Here is a 23,194-nt window from a genome sequence, read left to right as displayed (position 1 = left end):
TTTGTGTGCGTCTGTGGATGCATCCACTGGTCTGTCCATTCATTAACAGACTGTGTGTGTGTCGCCTACTGATCTGTGTGCCGCATGGTGGGGCGTGTCGCATGCTGCGATGCCTCATGTGTCCTGCTGACCAGTCTCACATGTGAAAGGTGTGTCAAATGGAAACCGATGACATGACGAATACACTATTTAATGGACATTGTTTTTTTCTTTTTTTTGTTTCAGATCTGATCATGACTTTGTCGCAGACTCGACTAAAGTTGTCCCGACCGCTTATTTCTTCTAAATTGCAAATACCATGTTACTGCAGTCTGTTGTTAGCTTTTATCCCTCTTCTACAGCATCAAAATAAATGGTGTGTTAGATGGAGATAATCAAGAGCAGATGCTGCTTTAAGATAAAACTAACGCCTTGAGTTGCATTTTCACACGGGTGGTAAAAATCAGTCGGACTGTTGGACTTTCACAACAAACACTAACGTTGCCTCGTTCACTTTAAGAAGACGCTGAATGAAAAGTAAATTAAAAAGTTATAAAAAAGAAAAGAAACTTAATGATCTGTTTTATGATCACACAAACCTGTTTCCCCATAGAAATTACATTTATTTCCAACTAATCTGCAGTTTATTGTTATGAGGATGTTGTTAATTTACATAGTTTGCAAGTCCCAAATACCTGCACATACCAGTGAATTGTTCACAGACGTATTTAGCCTTTCATACATTCATCACCTGACTGCGCTAAACCTACACAAGCTGTGTTTTACAGACACGGTGGACATAGAGGTCACACGTTCACTGCCCCCTGCATCTTATTTCTTTCTTCCATCCTTTCTTTCATGACACTGAAACCGCTCTGGCTCCTTTTTATTTGGAGAAAAATCAATGGTCACTGTTGCTGAGTCACAGGACATAAAGCTCAGAGGGTTACATTCACATCGACCAATCACCAGGTACGATTTCTGTCACCGCAAACAAATGTTTGGCTTATTATCAGAAAATGGAAATTCAAAAATCTAATCAGTAATCACATAAATCCTCCCTTTGTTTTAACTCCAGGTCACAGTTTTAATGTTTGTAATCACATTACTATAAGCTTTATGTAATCCATTACTTTATTTTGGTTGCATAGCAACACTCGGTCTGGCCAGTTTGCTCTTGTGCCGGCTGTATAACACCTTCAGAGTCTCTTTGTTGTCTCACAGGTCTCAAAAATTCATGAAACCAGGTGAGACATTTTTTTAACCTTCCTTTAGCCCAGGAAGACTCACCGTGCAGCCTCTCTTCTCCTCCAGAACTATTATTTTTCTGCACCGCTGTGCTTTAAATCCAGTTTCATAGGGGCTACTGAGTGCAGCCGTAGTCTTAATGGTGACTGAGCGGCTTCTCTGGTGCTGTCAGGAGTTAATGCCTTGCTGAGAAGAACCTCAGCTGTTGTATTTAAAGGTGAAAAGAGCATTAATCATCTGCGTGCTCTGTGGTGAAGATCTGCAAACTCAGCCCCCCTCACAGTCCCAGGCTGGCTTCTCCAACATTTAGGCTGCTGCAGCTTCCAGATATCAGATATTAATAACACTTGTCACTGACTTTGTTGATTTAATTCTTCCCAGTGTCTGGTCTTTTTTTCTTTTTTTTCACTCTCACTGCAGTGCACTGTGTGGCTTTCATTGTATACATTCCTCCCGTTGTGTCTTGCTTGCTTGCAGAGATGTTCAGCAAGTCGAAAACCTGCTCAAACTCCAAGTGCATGAATTACTTAGAGTCACCATTTGAGCCTGGTGAACACATTGAGTGTGTTGTTTAGTGTTTACTTGCAGGAGTGTTGCATGTGTAACATTTGAGTTGGAATTAAATCGACCGTAACACACCGACCTCACACAGGCTCACATACAGAATGGATACATAAACACACTGTGCGAGTGCTGTTGGTCGCTCTTGTCACCTCCAGTGTTTTCAGGAAGTAGCTGTTGAGGAGAGGAAGGAAACGAGCCGGGCTGCTCTGACAATAGACATGACGGAGCGAAGGAAAGGAAACAGAAAATATTTGAATCTAGATATTAGTCTTTGGGCCAGATATTGGTTGGATTTAGTACTTTAATAGAGTGTTACTGATGAGAATAATTGCTAATATGTGGTTCCTAATTAAACACTGGAGACGTGGGCTGAACAGGGCAGACAGTAAAAGGTACACAAACTTTAGATTTGGTAGCAAACCTATTCCCACTGAGGCTAAGGAGCAGGGGAAGTGTTTTAGAGGCGAGAGGAAAAGAGAAAAAAGAAGGGGGAAGTCACAACACCCGGCACCATCAGTTTCCTCCCTTTCTCTCCTCTTGCACCATGAGAGAAAACAGTTTCTTTCCTTCTTGCCTTTCATTCTTTCTTTTCCCTCCGTATCTTTTTCCCCCTTCTCATTTTTGCCTGCTGACACACTCGTAGCCGCAGCCTGAATGAGTCACTGGGTTTACCTCTGTAGGCAGCTGGCCTCTCCTCCTCCTTCCTCTCCTCCTCTTTCCCTCTCTCAACTTTTCCCTCCGAGTTTACGTGTGTGATAGTTTCTGTGCCGGGCAGAGTTTAGGAGCAAAGACATGGAAGTTTTCTGGGCCAGGCCAGGTAAGAGACACTGGGAATATTTTGTTTTTTGGAGTGGATGTGAGGGATTCATGCGGAAGGAATCAGGGTTTAGAGAAGTTGGAGCAGGGAGCGGAGTGGTACTGGAACGAAGAGAACGGCTTCTTCTCACGATAAGAAAAGCTCGGGAATGCTCCACTTGACATTAGTGAGGGTAATGTGACCATGTAACATGTTACATAAATATTTGCATCGTTTCTATATTTCCACATGCAGCTGTACATGCATTTTTTATGGACATGGCTTTGGTGTCTTTTGGCATTTTGAAGCAACATATCACTAAAATATTCTGTTTTTGAACCTTGCAGAAGCATCTGATGCTTAATCTGAATGTGTGTGTTGAGGCCTGGCATGAAACATTTCACAGTTCTGAGAAGCAGGAGAATTTTCACAGGTCGTTAGAAAAGGAAAAGCATCACCATGTTGCAGAACAGCATGAGAACACAGGGAACAACAAACAAAAGTACCTTGTTAACTTTACTCTCTTTCAAAAGTTTTAAAATCTTAAATTCGTCTTTCATTTTCTCCATTAGAAGCTTTATGGTCGGAAAAAATTCACAGAATTATTTTTCCAACTCTTCATTGAAGCAGTGTGATGTTTGATCTGATTCAAACTCCAGACTGCTTATGACTGGTGCATTATTTGATACGCATTTTCCCAAATGTCAGACTGAAATATTTCGGGATATCACCCAGCATTTAAATAAAGTTCTGTGGGATAACATTTGGCAGCACAGTGAGTTTTAAATGAGCGCAGCACAAAAAAAGGGTGTGAGAAATGGAGCAAATCTGCTGGTTGAATGAGCGATGAAACGTATGGTCACGCTTACATGAGACAGACAGGCAGCTTAGCATGTGGTCATGTGTGTGAGTGTGTGTTTGTGTGTGTCATTACCTCTGAAAGGCTCTTTGTGTGTCGAGGAGTCCGCGCTCTGCACTTTGCTTGTCCTTTCTCCCCTCGAAAAGTCTTTACACATGGCTGTTAAGGTGCCACAAGGTCAAACGAGGTCATATGTGGGTGTGTGTCTCTTGCTCTATGCTCTCTCACACACACACACATTGGTTTGACTATGTTGCTGAAAGTGCATTTTGACTCTGGCTTGGTCACAGTGTGGTTTTGTGCTCAGCTACAATGGTTTCCAATAGGGCAATTATTATAATATCCAATACACACACACACACACACACACGCAGCTGCACACAGCTTCTGCTTTCCACCATTTTACACTCCAGTATGGAAAACTGACACACACACTCACACACACAGTCCTATGTTCATAGCACACATACATACAGTATTTCACATACTTATATATCACGCTCAGGTTCATGATAGTACACTCACACACATGCACATATCTCATTATCTCCCTCTCTCTCTCTGATTATGTTCCTATGTCTCTCACACTCCCCCTCCGCTTCCCAATTTAATATGAAAATGAAAGGGAAAGAAGTCGAGCCTCATTGAATTTTCATGCAGATGAGCTGCTAAATGCAGCGCCTCGATCGTCGGGTCGGCCCGCTGATGGATAGAATGACGGGTGTGAGCCTGAGGATTGAGCAGAATAAAAGGAGGTGAAGAAGAAGATGAAATGAAAGCAGGTTATATTTTTTATAATTTTTTTAATTTCACATCTTCTGCAGACTTTGTGTACAGAGGTGGCAGATACCTGTTAGATACCTGTTTGACGGTGGTGAATATGAGCCGGGAGGAAACATTAACAGTCTGGGTTTTTCATTTAGTTTGAACAAACAAGAGCAAAGTTTCTGTACTTGCCCTGCAGATCGTCTGAGGCAGTGAGAAGGACAGATGGCTACAGAAGAAACAATAGAAAGAGAGGGTGATTTGTTCAGAGGTAATAAGGTGGACAGTAGAGGCAGGTAATAAATTTACACCTGCCCCCCGACCTGACACGAGCATGACATTTGTATTTCTGGTGACTTGCCTGTAAAGTTTACATACCAATGTGTGTGTGTGTGTGTGTGCGTGTGCATGTGTGTGTGTGTGTGTTGGTGAATCTAAATTAAATAAGGATGTAAATGATGGCTCTGACCTGCGAGTGACTTTCCCTGAAGCATTTCGGCTCTATACAAGCTTGTGTGTGTGTGTTCAGTGTGTTTCTCCTAAACCTACCACGTCTTTCCACAACAGTCTCTGTTTTTCAGTTGTTTTTCTTTTTTTTTTTTTGTCATCGATTAAGCAGCAGACATTTGCTTTTATACTGAGTGAGAGCATAAATACCACTCTCGTGTCTGCAGGATATATGTGAAGCTGGAGCCAGCTGTGATTAGCCTAGCTTAGCATAAAGACTGGAAATGGCGAAGATCAGATCACTGCACAGCACCGGGGTTTCGTCTGTGCTCTTTGCGTTTATTAGACCTGTCTGTCTGGTGAAAAGGAAGAGAACAGGAAATGGATTTAGTGCTGTTTCCTGTCAAATTCTCCTCAGAGACAGTGGCTCGTGGAAGTAATCTGACCGAGTAGCAGCCCTCAAGGGCCAGTGGTGTCGTGGGAGGTGGTCTGGGCAACATCAAACCACCGAGAGCACCAGACACACACATGCACGGACACAGTGTGGGAATAAGCCTGAACGAGAGGCGTGATGAAAAGAAAACATTCTTTACGTCCATTTTTGTGGGATGTGAGTCATAGTGGGAGCTGGTATCGGTCGCCCGGTGCCAGTGGGGCCTGTAGTTTGCTGTCAGACGAGGTTAACTCTGTCAAAGCAGACTGGAACTACAGGAAGTGGTGCCAAAACAAATCTGAGGGCCTGGCAGCTGGTGATAAGGTTCCACTGGGGATTGTAGTCCATTCTGACAGATGAGGCCTGCGGTCAAAGTGGGCTGGACAGGAAGTACAGCTCTGGATCTGGAGCTCCAGAGGAAAAGAAATTATTATCATTATTATTATTATAACAGTTAATTTAATTGGTAACTACAGTAACTGTGACATCAGTATATGATCCCTTGTTAATATAAAAATTGTTGTCCCTCTGTCTTGTCACACAGGGTCAGAGGTATGAATGAATGAGCGTCCACATCTGTTATCCAGCTGTTTGCCGCTGCTGGAAACAAAAATCAACCACTTCATCTCTGACCTGGTGGGAAGTTTATCAAAAGTCAAAACTCAGACTAAACACAAAAGTGCCCACAGCGTAAACACTTCCACCATTGTTCTTACAAAGAAAACAAACTGTAGCTGTAATCACACCTCTGAGTGTGGCACAGAAGAGGCTTAAAGTGGGAGTGATCTGTTGAAATTAAATATTGCAGCAGGAGCAAGATCACAGTTTGTTGCACAGCGGAAGGCCAAAATAAAAGCACGTAATGTCTCTTCCTGTTAAAGCACTGTCACTAGTCCTCGATGCCGGTTGTTGCAGTTTTCAGCATAAAATATTAAAATCAGCACAAGTGTTGTTCAGCATAAAATGTTAAAGCGACATCGTGTATCGCGGTCGTGCCGAGTTAAAAAAGCAAAGACACGCTCTGCCGTATGGCTTGGCAGGCTGCTCCGTGTGTGCTGCGCCGCGTTATGTGTTTCCTTGTTTTATCTTGTTGCATTTAGGAGAAACAGTCTCAGTGGGAAACAGGATTTACTTCAAAGTGCTTCTGGATTCTGTCCTCTGTGTCTCCCGCTCCATCTCGTTGTCGTCTTTTTAAAGTTTTATTTTGAAAGTTTGTGTAGCAGGGTTAATTTTGCAGATGTTTTCTGCTTAGATTAGTGTTGACAGCTGTTCTGAGTGCGTGTGTATGTACAGCACACCTTGGGCCATCTGTGTCCCAGTGCATACAGCAGCAGAGCATGTGTATATGCCACAGGGTCAGTGTGTGTGTGTTTGTGTGTGTGTGAGGTAAAGCGATATAGGATGATTGATGGGACAAAGCAGGACGAGTGTGCACTGACCTCCCCTGATGGGGTCAAAAGGTCACAGAGAGGGACCTTGGCAGAGAAGAGACTGTGAATGAGGGAGTGTGTGTGTGTGTGTGTGTGTGTGTGTGTGTGTGTGTGTGTGTGTGTGTGTGTGTGTGTGTGTGTGTGTGTGTGTGTGTGTGTGTGTGTGTGTGTGTGTGCGTGTGTGCGCACCATCGACCTTGAAAGACCTGTAACATCACTTCCTGTCTGTTTGCTGAAGTCTTTTACTCTGGGGCGAGAGAAGGGACACATACACAGATATACAGACTCTCCCCCTGTTTCTCATGTGCGCACACACACACTCACACTCACACACATACAGACGCACAAATGCATACAAACTTCCTGACCTCTGGCAGAAGCTGCTGAGTCAGCCTTGTGGGTCCTGCCCAGTGATATCTGCAGTGTGTGTGAGTACGTGTTATCCATCACTGTGATAAATAATCACTGACTGTGTGTGTGTGTGTGTGTGTCTGAATTTACAGCTGTGGTCAGAAAAGCGACACCACAGTTCATCATAAGAATCTGAACGTGACTTAGCGGAGTGTGTTGAAGTTAACATGGTGGGTGTGAGTGTGAGAGTGAGGTGTGACTTCAGTTTCACAGCTTCTGCTCCACTCTCATCTCCGTCAGCTGATGAAGACTGTGCGATACGGTAGAAAGCTCCAAAACCAGCTAGAAGGTGGAGCTGAGTTCAGATTGTTTGATCAGTCCAAGGTTTTGTGTTTGCTATGAGTTAAAATAAAGAAAACAACACTTTGTGTTTTCATTTTACAAAAACAAAATTATCACCACATCATATTTTCTTTTTGTTCTGTTTTTTCAGGAGAGGTTGAGCAGTTTAGTCTTACTGATGGTAACTGACTCGGGTTGAGACAGATATAAATGATATAAGAGATGATATAAATATCATCTCTGAAGAAAAACAGGGGCCGTTTTCTTTTTTTTTTGTGCTGTTGTTGTAAAATACTTCACTTAGCACCTTCAAACAGTTTTACATGCCTGTGAAGCCCGAAGTATCCGTGAGCCGGGCTGCTGCTGACCTCATTTTGACTTAAATGATGAGAGATTATCACTGAAGGAGAGTTTTAAGGGGATCTGAAGGGATTTTGTAGTTTGGAGATGAGCACAAATTAAGATAAAGCTCATATTTGGGTCGGGAAGCTCAGACAACATGAAGTTAGATGCTTGTACACAACCAGAGATGCGGCTACAGAAAACGAATGACATCAAAGATTAGGAATCCTGCTTTGGGAAACAGCATTTTAACCTTTTCCTCTTTTAAGATGGATCTTACTGCTGATTGAAACTCAGCAGTATTTTTTTAATGAAAGTGACTCACTCATTGGCAGTATTGCATATTAGGTCACTGGGTATTAGATATTCTCCACCATATTCCTGGCATATAGGCAAATTTAACCAGCCTGGATTTGTTTACTGTAGCAGCCTGTATTTAAAGTGTTATTCATGCAGGAACATTATGCATATGTGGAACACACAACAGCCTTTTTTGCATTTATATAGTTGCACTTTTTCACTGCTGGGAGCAGCTAAGTGCAACTGCATCTATTAAATAGGTCCCCTCACAGCTTAAATGCCTTGCTCAAGGGAACAGCAGTTGTTGAGTTTTGGGATGAGCTTGACTGAGATTTCAAATTTGCATGTCCTCTACCTTGAAAAATATTATATTCATCTTTTATATGAGGCGTATATTATAAAAAAAAAATTATATATATATAGTTTCTGGAAACTGGTAAAGTCAAATGTTGAAGGTTCTGATAACATGGGGAGTTTGACAGTCACCAGCTGGACACCTTAACCCAAAACAGACTTTAAAGTTTGATATTGATCAGCTGCACTCAGTATGTCGGTGCACATCAATGACTCTGATCAGAAAGATATTTTCAAGTAAGATCACAGAACTGCAGTCTCCCTGTGTTAATCACACCAGCTGAAACGCAGCAGGAACGAGATTTAAATGTGTAGTTTTGTTGCCTGCAAAGCAGCAATTTCTACGTATTAGACATAACCCATAAATCAAATACACATCTGTAGCTGTAACATGTGACTGAGTGTGTTGAATATGACTGAAATGCTTAGTAATTCATGCTTGTGTCACTGTGTGTATGTGCACCTGTTTCTGTGTGTGAATCACATGCATCACTGCAATTTCCCGCCAGGCTGATTCGGCTGTATCTATGGCAACTGTGGCATAATAAGAGCAGTGTGTATTGAAAATAACGGTTATTAATTCCAAAAATACAGGGATGGTCTCCATGTTGTGGTTTTTTGGAGACGAAGCCATTGTGTGTGTGTGTGTGTGTACGTTCCCAGTAGTGAGTCATGTTAACTATCTCCTTGTCCGACTAACCATCACAATCAAAGTGACGCAAATCTCTGCGTCAGTAATTAGCATAAAATTGGATCTTTGTTCCTGTTAGCAAACATGGCTGAACGCATCCAGCTCTTCAATTAGGCCCCGACTGACACACACACACTCTCTCTCACACACACACACACACGGAGGTACACACTTACCCTGCAGATAGGATGAAATCATATGTGCATTTAGGGATGTGTCTTTTTTGGATCACACATTTGCATATACACACACACACTTACTTGAATACACAAGGATGCACAATACACTAACACACATGCACATGTACACACATACTGTGTATACATACACACACAAAATAGCCATTTGGTGTGTTGACTGTTTTGTTTGTGCACAGTTCAGTCGAGCTTATTCACCATGTTGACTGAGCCAGGTGGATTAGTCCTGTGATCACACACAAACACATAAACACACACACGCACACACACACCTCCTCATTACACCCAATTCCATTACTCCACCCTCTCGCTTGTTCCTCGTTTTTTTTTGTGTGTGTGTGTAATGAAGGAGATATGACAGAAGAAGGAAGACGCTCTGAGGAATGAATGAGTGATAACACAGAGAGAAGGGAAGGAAATGGTCGAGTGAGAATAAGGAAAAGTGGAAAGGAGGAACTCTGTGTGATTCAGGGAATAACAGATGAAATCAAGCGAGACATGGAAAGAGAGAGGAAGTAAGAAGGAAAGTGATTTAGAGGAAGAGGGAGAGGGAGGAAAAGCGAGTGAAAGGAGGGAGGGCGAGGATGAATTGTGGCTTGTGTCACTATAAATTACTTCCAGGGTCTAATCGCTGCAGACAGCCAGGTCTCACTGTAGAGCTGAGGAATATACACCCTTTTAGTGAATGTGTGCGTATTGATTTAGGAGCTGTATTTGTGTGATTGCATTTGTCGTCGGCTGCACGAGATGTCAGAGGCACAGCCGTGCCTTAATAAGCTGTCTCTCAAAATGTTTATCAGGGTGACATGAATTATTTACAATTAAAGTCTTCACAGCATTTAAAAGTCTTTAATAATAAAGTATTGTTCTTTTTGCCTCAAGCTGACACAACTGTAAAATCAGATTTATGCTGCCAGATTTCTGGTGATATTCACGGTAAATGTAATAAGATACTCAGAAAACATTTATTTATCTAGATGTATGATGATGTATTATATTATTTATACTTCTGGTTTGTCAGGCAAAGCTCATAAAAACTAGATGCAGCAGTAGTTGTGTGTAAGCACTGTAATATTGGAATAAACATGAAGAGTCTGCATTCAAGTTCCATTAGTAATAAACTGGGATTTTTCTATGCTTTCGTCCAAGTGTAGTTTCATCTCTGATGGTTCTTTTCCTACTTTGTGCCAAAGATGAAACTCAAGAACTGTAGGAACAGAAATAGGAAAATAATTTAATAGAACTTGTGCTGCCTCTTCACGGAAACTCATAAATAATTGATGCAGTTTGTGGTTTCCTTCCTGGCATTGTCTGTGCTTTGTGCCTGCTTCCCCTGCAGAGGGCAGCACTGAGCCATGACAAGAGAGCAGGCTGCAGCAGTCATGGGCTGCACATGCATGCATGCATGCATACACAAACACACCCATAAACACACACGCACATGGCTCTTCTAAGTGAATCAGATGTATAACACGAGAATACATGCACACGCTCAATTTTCTCCTAATTTAGCCACTTAGATAAAATCTGACTTGTTATGAGGGAACATTTACGCCTGCGTCCAGACCAGTTGGCACATTAATTAACGGCCTTCATCTTGTTCTCCCACAGCTTCCTTAAAAATCTCAGATATGGTCATCAACCACAGCTGGGACTCCAAATCCTCACAAACACCCTCTTCGTAGGAATTTCACTTACACGAGGTCTTTAAAGAATATGTTCACACAGTTTTCTTCATATTTCACCAAGAAATGTCCCACGCTTCCTGCATGGTTAAAAGTTAATGTGCACTCAGGGGGAACATGTACTTTTTTTTTTAAGTTGAATGCCCATGAAATTAAAAAGTGGCCTTGGTGATTTGTTTAACCCATTTTTTCATTTCACTTTCTGCTCTTTGAATTTCCAAACAGGGATGCCTGAATGGGACTGTCCCCTGTGGGAAACTATAAGCGTTAGTAGGTGATTTGCAGGGCCTTATAACCAGCCAGCTCTTTAAAGTGTCAGCAGTACTGAATATGACAGAGGAGTTTGCTATAAACTAAAACTTACCCACCAAGGCAGAAGGAGGAGTGAGGAAGAGGCTAGCATTAATAGTTTCGGTTAGATCATATATCCCCGAGATGCACAGACATCTGCCAAATCCAGGAGAACTTCCACAATAAAGTTGACTTTTGATAAATTGTAAGAGGTGTTTATGAAATCGGATCATATTTGGAGCTTCATAAGATTTTTGGCTTTGTTTAACTGAAAGATAAAACAGAGCCTTGTAACTTTTAAGCTGAATGCAAGTCCCTTAGTATTCAAATTAATGTAAATCTCAGGCCTGTAAGTGCAAATGCTTGTGATCAGATGTAATTATTCACATCCAGATCTGTGTAAACGGAGTATTAGTGGTAAAATTTATATGTTGTCTTGCCAATAAGCATCACAAATCTAATCTGACACACTCCTCAACACTTGTCCTGTCTTGACTCACCATGCGTCATCACTGGTCCATCACAGCAGTAAGTAACCCCCGGCTTCCTGTGTACCTTTGCTGCCGCAACACCTCTGATTCACACTCAGCTAATTGCTCATTTAGCCACCAGGGTGAGGGGGCCTCTCTGGCACGGGCAGAGTCACGAAAAATGGTAAATGGTACAACTTAATTCAGCGGTGTGACTCGGATTCAGATCGGCAGCGTCCAAAAGGTCATCGCGTGCTCTTTTGGTGTCGTTCAGTCTGCTACAAGTTTGACTTAATTGAGTCCTTTACTGATCCACTGATCTGGATCTTTAAGAAGCTCACTAGCCAAAGAGGGGAAGTTTTCAGCTCCAGGAGACCCAAGAGAAGCAGAGTGAAAAAAAGTATGAATCTGAAAAAGTATTCCTTAGTACTCAACAGTTTTCAATACTTTGGAGAGTATTAAGGACTGAGGATCAATACCCAGCCTTATTTAAACCTGTAGGATTTGTTTTCAGCAGGTGTTTTCTGTATTTTCAGACTGTTATAAGCTCTGGTGCTTTATTACCTTGATAGCAAAGACACTGAGAGGTCACTTATATTATCTACGCTGACCTTTGCTGTTAGAATTGAGTAACAACAAAGGTCAGTATGGATAATGTCGCCACTCAGGAAGCCTGGTTCATTTCGATAACGACACCCAGAAGGATGGCTAATGTTCGGTTTGGGTCTCGGTGTATACGGTAAATCTGGTTTACTGCACGGCTTTTATTAACTGGGAGAAAACACAAGGCCTGCACACACACACACACACACACCCGCACTTTGCTTCAGCCAAGCTTTTCAGTGTGCAGTGACAGTGTTATTTAAGGCGGACATAAACGAGTCTGCTGAGCACGGAGCTAATGCTAACAGTGGCTCATAAGCCTGTCATTCACAAATGCACACACACACACACACAGGTCAGTACTTGGTGTATAGCACAAGCCCCAGGCCTATCAACCACACTACATTTCCTCATGAGAGTGTGAAAGACACACAGATGTATTTTTATCATGCATACATGAAATCTGTGCCAGTGTGTGGGCGATCAAATGATAAAATATGAGCAATGCACAACTGGTGTTTACCCATTCATCCGCGAATGTGTGTGTGAGAATGAGTGCGTGTGTGTGTCCGGTGATAACAGCTTGTCTAAATCTGTGTCGTCCCTGCTGACACTCCAACGCACACAGAGGGGAATGAATTAGTAATAGGCCTTAGAGAAAATATAACTTCACACAACACCTCGCTAATGCATCTGTCTGTTTGTGACTGTGTGTGTATCAGTATATTGTGGGTGTATTGTGAAACTTTTTCTCTAGTTCCTGCATTTGTCTGTATGTGTACAGGAGCGTGTGTGTTGTATGGATACTGTACAGTACAGACTGTCAAACTTTTTCACACCCGAATGTGTTGGAGATAGAGAAGTTTTTTCTGCTTGTGTGTGTGTGTTTGTGTGTGTGTCTGTGCCATCTCTCTCTCTCTGTTGTGAGAGTGGGCGCAGTGAAAATATCACTCTGGTGTTTTGTGTGTGTAAGCTGGAAGTAACGCTGGGTGTTTCACCCACCCTCTCACCTCTCTGTTTTCCTCAGTGTCTCTCTCTCTCTCTCTCTCTCTTGGTCAGGGTTGATGGTGGAGGAGGTCAGTGGGTACACACTCTGTACCAGTCACCAGGCTGAAGTTTGCCAGTGACACCAGTAATGATTCGTGCTCGTCCCTTTGCACTTGAGCGACAGCACCCCAGTGTTTATGCTGCAAGGTTGCTGTCAGCTTCGAGCCCCGCGTGGCTCCCGACTCCGCCAGATGCAGATAATTTGAGTTTGGAGATCTTACAACAGTTCTGCTGTGTCATCCAGGTCATACACGCCAGGCTAGATTACAACAGTTCACTGGACTTTGATGAACAGTGAACAAGTGACAGAAGCTTAGTATGAAAGGGTGTGACTTTGACTCTCTATAGGCTGCATTCAAATAAATGTACAGCACTGAGACAAATCTTTCCACTTCATAATTTATTTACAAATTTAAAATATGCATCTGTCAATGACCCCTTTTGATAAACATGTAGCTGTGCAGCTCTACAGCGCTTCAGTGAATGTTGACTTTCTAATAGTAAACTTTACTGTTCCAACTTTTTCTGCACTGATCCATCCTGTCACTGGAATGCACTTCTCTCCAGAACCATCTTTTCTCTTTCCTCAAAAGGAGTGTGGAGATCGAGCTTCTCTTTTTCCTAAATCTGCCCAGTGATGCCCAGAGGCTTGTGTCTCTCCTCCATCCAATCCCTCCATCTTCTTTCCTTTTCGTGACACCGTGGTTATATAAGGGAGGAAGGGAGAAGAGTGACGTCTCCGCTGAGGAGGACTGAATGTGCTCTGTGGAGACTGTGAGACGCCGTGTGTTTGACTCCTGCTCAACTTTTAATCAAGAATTAATTGTTAACTGCCAAGGAAACAAGTTTCCCTGAGGACTCCTCTGTCTCTTGTACCCGCCAAAACAATCTGTGCCATCAGCTCTCGGGTTTGAAAGCCTGCTGGGGTCAGAATTTTCCTCGGATACAATGACTGTGAAAACACAACAAAAACACTGTTGTGTCTGTCTTTAAAAACAGCAATAATTACTTTGGCTTTATCCTTCATCACTCTTATACAGGGCGTTTGCCAGCCAGCATAGCCGGTTGTCTTCATTAGACTGTTTCTCAGTTCAAAAAATTGCTCAGCCAAACTGATGTTTTCCTGCCTGATATAATGTTGTGAAGTAGCCTCCTGTTTTCTGTCAATACGTCACTGAAAAGCAACGCATTTCTTCAGAACCTGCTCCCTGATTGTCATAACGGGACCTCTGTACTTTGTATTTTTGTCTTGTGAGGTGACAGGTTGCGTTCTTTTGTGGTCTTATGACAGGCTGTCTCTTTCATGGTCTTCAATCAGGTGACAGGTTGTCTTCTTCTAATGTCTTGTAGCTGTCACAGCCGACGAGGAGAAACTCACTGTCAAGGTAGAGTAATACAAAGAACTACTGCAACCAGCAATCCACACGCTGGTCATTTTATTTTGTTGACCAACAGCTTTATGATCCTGTTGACATCCAGCTTTGCCACAGCAGTTTTAATGGCACTTTATGCTGTAGCACTGCATTGAAGCAGCTGTGTTGTGCTTTGGACTTGAACCTGAATCCTTGGAGGCTTCCAGTCTGTGAAAAACCTTGTTAGGTAGACAAAATGACGACTCCTTGCTGTGTTGATGTGCAGTGAGAACAGTGAGAAATCCTTAGCACACAGTTACAGTAGCAGTGATGTCTCAAAGGTATGATGGCAGCAAAGGTAGTTAATGCTCTCTCCCTCTCTCTCCCTCCCTCTCTCTCTCTTTAGATCATGTATTTACAGTAGTTTGTGCCACATTTTCAGAAACTCCTGAGGCTTGTGTGACTTTAGCACGTATTACCTAACTCTCACAAACACACACAGGCACACTCACCCACGCTATATCATATATTTAACTTGCTATAGTCCCACATCTTCAAAAATCCAATGTTTGTGTTAGCAGCTGTGAAGGCACAGTAGCTGTATGTCCTCCAACCCAAGGAAGGACAAGTTTTTTTTGTGCTCAAATCCCAGACCTGATTTATTGTTTCAGCATTTAGAGATTCTTGGATAATTAACACTGAGTATGTCTTGACATTTTGCCTGTGTTAAAAATAACCACTGTCCTGTAGACCTGAGCTTCTACTGTTTCGATGTAGCTGTAGAAAACCTGAAGTGCTTTTCTCTTACTGAGGCTGAGACATCTTATTTTTTCAGTCCCTTGTTTAGGTACTTACTCGGCCCTGAGCGATCTTGAGAGTGCATCCTTTTTTATTGTAAATAATGAGAAAAGGAAGGATTTTGAAAAGATGTGTGCAGTGAGCACTCCACCTCACATCACCTGTCTTACATTGTAACATAACATCAGTCTGTGACTGAATTAGTTCTCATTTTATTCCATATATATTTTAAAGTTTGTGTTCCAGTTGCCAAAATCATGATACTGCCTTCAGTTTTTGGGGGTTTCACCCTCTTTGGATTTGCACCAGATCTAACATTGACAGGGTATTCAGAATCAGTATGCAGAACGCACCTCTTTACAGATTAACTGATCAAATAACCAAGTTTAATTTTGTTCGTATATATGTCAGTATATTGTCAATTGCAGACAACAGCTAAAAGTTTTTTTTGACCACATGTTGGAGGATGTTTGCTTGCAGGACTTAGATAAATAGTCACAGCACACGCAGTACAGTTGGTGGGTTTGTGCGAAAGTTTAAAATGCTGGTTGAAATACTGCGGAGTGAAAAATGGGGGAAAAAAAAGGATTATAATCTGCTGGGTGAGCCTGCACTTCAAACTCAAGTTCCCTAATGGGATATTTAGCTTGCAGCAAGAGCCACAACACAATGCATACATCCAGTAAACACAGACTAGCTTCAGGAAGAAACAATGCAAAAAGAAAGAGTGGTAGACTTGACATGGATAAAAGTAAAACTCCAGGGTGAGAATATATGCCTCTTCTACAGTGTGTTATAAATCATGCATGATCGCCTCAGTTCTCCTCTCTGCAGCTGATGCTAACTGACGTGCACTTCTGTATCATAAACAGTAGTTTTCTCTGGTGGGAGCCGATTGTGTGAAAGCAGCTTACGACGATGAAGCCGGTAGCTGGGAGGGTGAAATTGTGATTCCATACAGTACGGTGGGTTTTGTGAGTGGAGACGGCTGCTTCAGAGCAAACAAGACGTGACAGTGCCGGTGGATTCACTGCAGAACAACTGTCTGTGCGTCCGTCTGCAGGGAACCGAGTGTTCTTTAAATTTTAACCGCTTTTTCAACAGTGCTTCAAATCGAGAAATAGTTTCTGTGCATTCCCCTCAGAGATACTTCCCACACACATGTTGGAGTCGACATTTATATTTAGGATATTTGGTGTTTAGGTGAGGAGCTTAACTAAAGCAGTTTACAGAGCAGCAGTCGGTGCTTCAGTGTCAGTCTGGTATGGACACATATCTCTGTGAAGCACAGAGAGACAAAGACCTTCCTACTTTGCTCTGTTTCAGTCAGAATGATGATTTGAAAAAACAGTGGCATTGAACGTTTGAGAGTTTTGCTGTTTGTTTCTACAGTTGAGCTGATGTGTCCCCTGTGGTTTGCTGTAAGACAGCTTTTGTTGGCGTACTTCCATTTTTAGCTTGTGCAAAGAAAAATAAAATGAAGCTGCTGGTAATGGGCATGTAATTAAGCCTGTTGTCCCTGTTTATTGTTTTTTTTTTAATTTTTTTTATTAAATCTGCTCTACTAGGTGAACTCAAGACACTTGGTAAACCTAATCAGTGAATTTACATAATTGTCCAGTATCAACATTAAGTTTGGTGAGTGGGCTATCTGTGATATCTCAAGAAGTTCGTGTGTGTTTCTTTTTAAAGCCTAGCTGCTCAGCTGGGCAGCGGCTGCTGTCACTTTTGGGATTTCCTGTGTTTGTTAGTCATGTTTTATCAGCTGCTGGATGTGTCAAATTATTTCATCAGCACTGATTCAAGGCGACGCCTCATTCATGTCGACGTTGAATGGCCATTTGCGATCGCATCGGATGATTTGTTTTGATTGTCTGTTTGTGTTGGAGGTTTGATAGTGACAGGGGCCGACGTTTCCTTCCTTTTTTTCAGCCCTTTTCTCCTCCTTTTCTTTTCTTTACTCAAATCATACAAACTCCCTCCTTCCTGCCTTCATTCCTCTGTTCCCCTCCCTTTAAATGTCATCCCTCTTTCCCTCCTCCTCCCACTCTTGTTCTTCTTTCTCTCCGTAATGCCACAATCCCTCTTTGTCTCTTTTTTCTCTCATACCTCCCTGCCCTAATCCCTCCTTCTCCCGCTCTCCTCCCTCTCTATCTCCTCCCGTGACCGCCCTACTCCTTTTCCCTCCTAATTAAGCGCTCCCTCTCTGTTTCCCATCCAAATCTGTTCTCTACCTCTCTTCTTGCCCATCCCTCCATCATTTTCTCCCTAATCCCCCTTTCATTTTTTCACCCTCTATCCCTCCCTCCTTCCCTCCTTCCTTCCTCGGTCCTTGTTCTCCCTGACAACACACTGTGTTATGTAATCTACGTCTCTGGGTATTAGTTATGCAAATTCATACATTTTTATTTATCTGTGATTTTTCCCTCTGTCTGTCTCTCTCTTTCTCCTCCCTCCATCCCTTACTTCTCCTCCTCTATCCCTCTTCTTTCTCTTTCTGTACCTTTCTTCTTCTCTTTTCTCCATTTACTCTTTGTGCTTTTCTCTCTATCTTGCTCTTATAATCATTCGTCTCTTTTGTCCCTGTCATTTGTTCCCCTTTCTCTCTACCTTTCTTCTTTCATCTCCTCTCTCCCCCTTTCTCCCCATCCACCTTCATCTATTTCTCGTCCCTATCATCTTCCTTTTCTTCCTTCTTTCCTTTCTTCTCTTTTGCTTTTTCCTCCCTTTCTATCTTCTATTTTTCTCCTTTTCCTTCCCACTTCACTCTCAATAATCTTATTTCCCTCCTTATTTCACTTCCTCCTCCCCCCTCCTTTTTTCTCCCTCCATCCATCACTTCCTCTCAACATTTTTCCCTCCTCCCTCTCCTCTCTTTCCTCCCTCTTCCTCCAGCCACAAGCGGTCTAGAGGCGGAGAGCGGCAGGCGCGGCGGCAGCAGCAGCAGCCACGGCGATGGCAACCACAGCAGCAGCGGCGGAGGAGGCAGCAGCAGCAGCGGCGCGGCCCACTTCAGGTCTCCATGGCAACAGAGCGTGAACGTGTTCGGCTCGTGGAGCAGGCCGGAGTGTGTCGAGGAGCTGCACCAGCAGGCGCAGCTCAACCTCCAGAGCCTGCTGCAAGGTAAGGATGGATGGAGAGGAAGAGAGGGGGATTGGATGGATGGAGTGTGTGTGTGTGTGTGTGTGTACGTGGGTGAAAGTGTGTGCTGTGTTTCGAGTGGGTGGGAAAGACGTGGAGGGAGAAGCGGAGAGGGGTGGGAAAGTGTTTACATGTGTGTGTGGCGTTGGACTGCGTTCATATGGGTGTGTGTCGGCTGCTTTAAATGTGTGTGTGTGTGTGTTATCATGCAGATATGCTGTGTGAGAGGGTGTGTGTGTTAGATTTCCCTTGCTGTCTTGTGTTTATATTGTGCTGTAGGGTGTGTGTTAGCTCGTAGGAACACTGCTGATGGTGTGTGTTGGATTCACCTTGCAGCGTTGTTATCTAAGGTAGTATTTGTGATTTTGGTTCACATCATGAACACTGTTGATAAATGGTATTGGGAGTGTGTGTGTGTGTGTTTATATTTCTGCAGTGTGTGTGTGTGTGTGTGTAGAAATAGGCATTCGCACCAACTAAAGTGTGTTTACATTTAAGGTAGCAGTCAATAGTTGTAACTCTGCCTTGCTTTTGCTTTTTAAGGAGGAATGTTATGATTCTCATTTTTGTATTAATCTCTTGTTTACGGAAGATGCTCTTCTGTATGTTGTATTCAACCTGTGTGTGTGTGTCTGTGCGTGTGTGTGTATGTAAATTAATACTCAAGGGAGCAAGGATTTCCATTTGTTCTCAGGTACCACTGCTTCTCTCCATTTTCCTCTCTGTCAGTTGCTTCTCTCTCTCTCTCTCTCTCTCTCTCTCTCTCTCTTTCTCTCTCTCTCTCTTTCTCTCTGTGTGACTCATGCTGTCTTACCCTTTGCCCGGCCTTTCCATTAAAACAATCAGAGTGGGTTTTTAGCTGAATGAACACGGGGCGAGCTGAATGGCAGCATGATAACCTTGAACAAACACCTCAGGGAGGGAATGAACCGCTGAATGGATGTCTTAAAACATTACCATTACCAACCATTTTATGGTTTACATGTTTAAATTGTCGGTGTGTCGTAATTCACTGACTTACCTGCCTGGCTTTGACATTTAGCCCCTGATTTGTTTGTTACTACTGTAAAGCTTTAAAGATCAGTCACAAATATGTAGTTTCACTTTGAAAAACAACTCCATCATCCACTAAAACAGCTGGGCACTGTAGTTTCTACTAAACATTTCTCAAACAGGAGAAAATAGATAAATTTGTTGGGGACTGTTTTCAGCTGCGGATGAATACATCCACTTAAAAGTGTGCAGATTCCACTCTGCTCCTGTTTTTGTTATGGGGTAGCTAATGCTAGTTTGCAGTGGAGCAGATGAATTAGTAAGCAAACTTTCCCTTTCTGTGCTGTCTGCTCTGAAGCTAAATATAAAAGTGGATGTACTGTACATGCTCCATGTCAGTGAGGCATCTGGTAAAGACAATCCATAGCTCATTGGGATAACCTATGTTTTTTTAAAATGTTCATCATGATGAGAGCCTGGCAGAAAAAAGTTGTTAAATTGATAAAATTGAGCTTTAAAATTAAATGTGGATTAAAACTTTTTTTCACCATGTTTTCCAGCCCAGTGGAGTTTCATGGCACAGAGGGATCAGATATATCAGGCTTCGACTACTCTGAGGCAGCATTTGTTAGTTAGATTAATTAATAGCTGGTTTTAATCTTTTCAAAACAAACAATAAAATGTAGTAGTTCGTGAATTGCGCTGCACTGATTCAGGAGGTGTTCGTGTGTGCAGTTACAGATAATGCAATACAACGTGTCGCCTCCTACATCTCTCTGTCTCTTCTCCTGTTATGTCTTAATACTGCGTGTGTGTGTGTGTGTGTGTGTGTGTGTGTGTCTATTTATGTGTGTATTAAGCCAGTTATTGTCTCAGACATGCTGGCATCTTGTGTATGATGAAAATAAGATGGATGAATACAGTCGTGGGTGGACAACAGCAACGAGTGTGAGAGAGAGACAGAATATGTGTGTGTGTGTGGCCATTCATCTTTTCTGTCGTCTGTGTTCGTTTGTGTCTCGTTGTGTGTACATGTGTTCATCGCTGCCTGTGTGTGTGCTGTTGGGCCTCCTTCTCACCGAACAGTATGTCCTTGCGTGTGTTCGTCTGTATGTTCTCGGTTTGTGTGCCGGCGTCCGTTCGTGTTGTTTGTGTCCATCTATTTGAGTGTGTGTTATATAACACTGAAGCAACCAGCTGTACTCCCTCTCTGGCCAACCTCACCATCAGTCTCCCACTGGCCTCAGCTCAGTAAAATATTCATACTCTTTCCCGCTCTTCAACACTCTGCCCTCCATATTTATGAAGCTGGCTGTCGCTCGCCGGTGTTAGACGGATCTTCGGCGTTTTCTGCCGAGACGCAGCTCCCTGTGGCAGCGAGATTTGTGCAAGATTTATTTCACTGTTGCTGTTAAGTGGGCAACGGTGAAATCCGGACCAGTGTTCCCTCTCATCATCAGCACCCCGCCTTAGCATGATTAGCACACTGGGATTTCATACGATGGACTGTTTGGCGTCTGTTTTACTCCTGATTGGATTCCTATGTGCGCAAATTTACTTTAATGAGCAAATTTGATTTAACATGGAAACCTTCAGTTTTAATTTTGTGAGTAACGTCCATTCTGATTTTGACACTTAATATTCAACAAATCCTCCAAACTAAATGATAAAATACTTTCTTTCCTCCTCATTGCCTTTAAAAAAGGCACAATAGTGGAGAAAAACAGTGGAAAAAGTGGAAAAAAGATAAGAGTCGTAATTAAAACTGTTGCTCAAGTTCTTATCAGGTAAACGTAGTTATATGTCGTATTTAAGAATTTGAAAAACAATGATGCTGTTGTTTTTCCTTTCTGAGGGTTGGTCTGATTCCGCTGGCTTTTGATCTTCCACATGCACCAGACAAATAATAATGATTTTGTTTTTCTGGCCTGTTTCTGGTGAATAGTAGACGTTTGGAATCTTTGCCTCTCTGCCCGTTTCACATTTCCGATCTGCTTACACAAATGGTGGCAGCAGCATCATCTTTCACACATGATTTTCCATCTCAATTTGCAGATAAACTTTGAGTCCTGCAGGGTTCTTGCCAGCTCGAGTGGGTAGCAAATTTGGTGTTGGTATAAAAAGTGGAAAAAAAAAAAGAAAAGGAAGTGATTTTTGAGAAAATTTGGTGAAATGGACCCCTGGTCAAGAAACTGGTTGGAGTCCATAAATAAAAGTTTCACAGTTTCTGCAGTGTCATGCAATATTTTATAGTCCTCTCGGCCATTGACATAACCATTAGCCTTGGCTAGCCTGTTAGCATTATACAATACTTTACATTACTGCCATAAGCTCAATACCCTGCATCTAACCAAGCTCAGTGATGTCATGACATAGTGAGACTCTCCACATTCTCACTTTTATTTAATAACTACATTTCCATATTATCTGTTCCCATCAACAGTCTGCATTACAGTGGAGCATCACTCCTTCCATTTAGATTTGCAACAATGAGATGTGCACATTTTGTTCAAGTTTTTCAGTTGCTGTGTTAAAATATTCATGTCCTGCTCAGTGGCAGTAATATATTATATATTTAAAGCTCAGCATTGCACTCCAGATATATTGTATTCTCCACAGGTTGATAATGGGAAGATTTCTTATTATCACTTAACTGACTCTGCTTCTCCTCTGCACTCAACCCTGTGTATTTATGAAAAGTTTTCCCTCCTCTGTGCACAGATTTACCGTGTTATTTGCTAAGATACACAGCAGACACGTTTGCATTGTGTATTTTTTATTGCATTCCTTTAATCAACAGCGAAAATATTCATATTTTTCCTTCACATTAAAAGTGAACTTTGTGTTTGAAGTTTAGCTTGTGTCATCCATTACAGAGTCAGAGATTGGCTATTTGCACATACTTGCTCTGTAATTTTATGGCAATCCATTAAGCAACACTCGAATATCTGTACTGTACCACCACCTCCTCTACACTCAGCATATTTCAGTGACATTCTCTTTAGTGTAGGTAACTGTGTTTTGTTCTAAATCACACGGTAATTTCACTAATTTCAGTTTTACAATCTTATAACTGTTGTTTTGAATCATATACAGGATGTATTCCACAAAAAAGCACGTTTATGTCTTCAGCCCCAGTTGGACTTAATTCTGCTGTTTAAGCACTGTCTGTTAGGTTTGAGTGTTTTGCTCTTCCATTAACATAAGACTGATGAAATTTCCCATTGATGTGGGCCTTTTGTATGACTTCATTGGTAAATCTGTGCCGGAGTGGATGTGAAGCTCTCCTGGCAGCTCCTGTTGGCCTCTTTCCCAAATAAGACACTTTTATTTTGGTTTAGATTTGGCAGCTCGAGATTCAATCTGTAACGATGGCATGACAACCCTGTGGAAACACTGTTGTCAAACTACGCTGATTTAAATTCATGATTTATAGCAACATAATGTTCTACATCGGTGGACTGGTGAATTTGGTAGGTAAAAAAAAATTTATTCAGCTATAGTTAGGTGATTTTTTTTTTTCGAGGAATGCCAAGAATTTGGATCATCCTACATGGGATTAGAAGACACTGCTGTGTGTGCAATATTTTCAAGACACTGTGAACAGAAGAAAGATGCTACCAGCACATATCTCCGAAGACAGCTGTTTTATGACTTTGTATGTTTGGGCTCATTGTCCTGCTGCAGAATGAATTTGGGAGCGAACTGACACCTCC

General features: G+C 42.3%; 1 protein-coding gene across 3 annotated transcripts in view; it reads left to right on the top strand.

Moving 5' to 3' along the window:
- Positions 1 to 23,194, top strand: part of nhsl2 (NHS-like 2) — a 107,454-nt gene that overhangs the window by 41,557 nt on the left and 42,703 nt on the right. For all 3 annotated transcript variants that reach the window (XR_005893064.1, XM_041030845.1, XM_041030846.1), the window contains exon 2: positions 18,240 to 18,467. Coding sequence is in view for 1 of the 3 variants with exons in the window: in XM_041030845.1 (XP_040886779.1) it covers positions 18,240 to 18,467 (228 nt within the window). In the remaining 2 variants the exon portion in view is untranslated. The remainder of the gene's footprint in view (positions 1 to 18,239; positions 18,468 to 23,194) is intronic.

This window comes from Toxotes jaculatrix, chromosome 23, assembly GCF_017976425.1.
Source record: "Toxotes jaculatrix isolate fToxJac2 chromosome 23, fToxJac2.pri, whole genome shotgun sequence".
Classification (NCBI taxonomy): domain Eukaryota; kingdom Metazoa; phylum Chordata; class Actinopteri; family Toxotidae; genus Toxotes; species Toxotes jaculatrix.
Note: the sequence above shows the minus strand (reverse complement) of the source record. Positions and strands in the feature narration are given on the sequence as shown.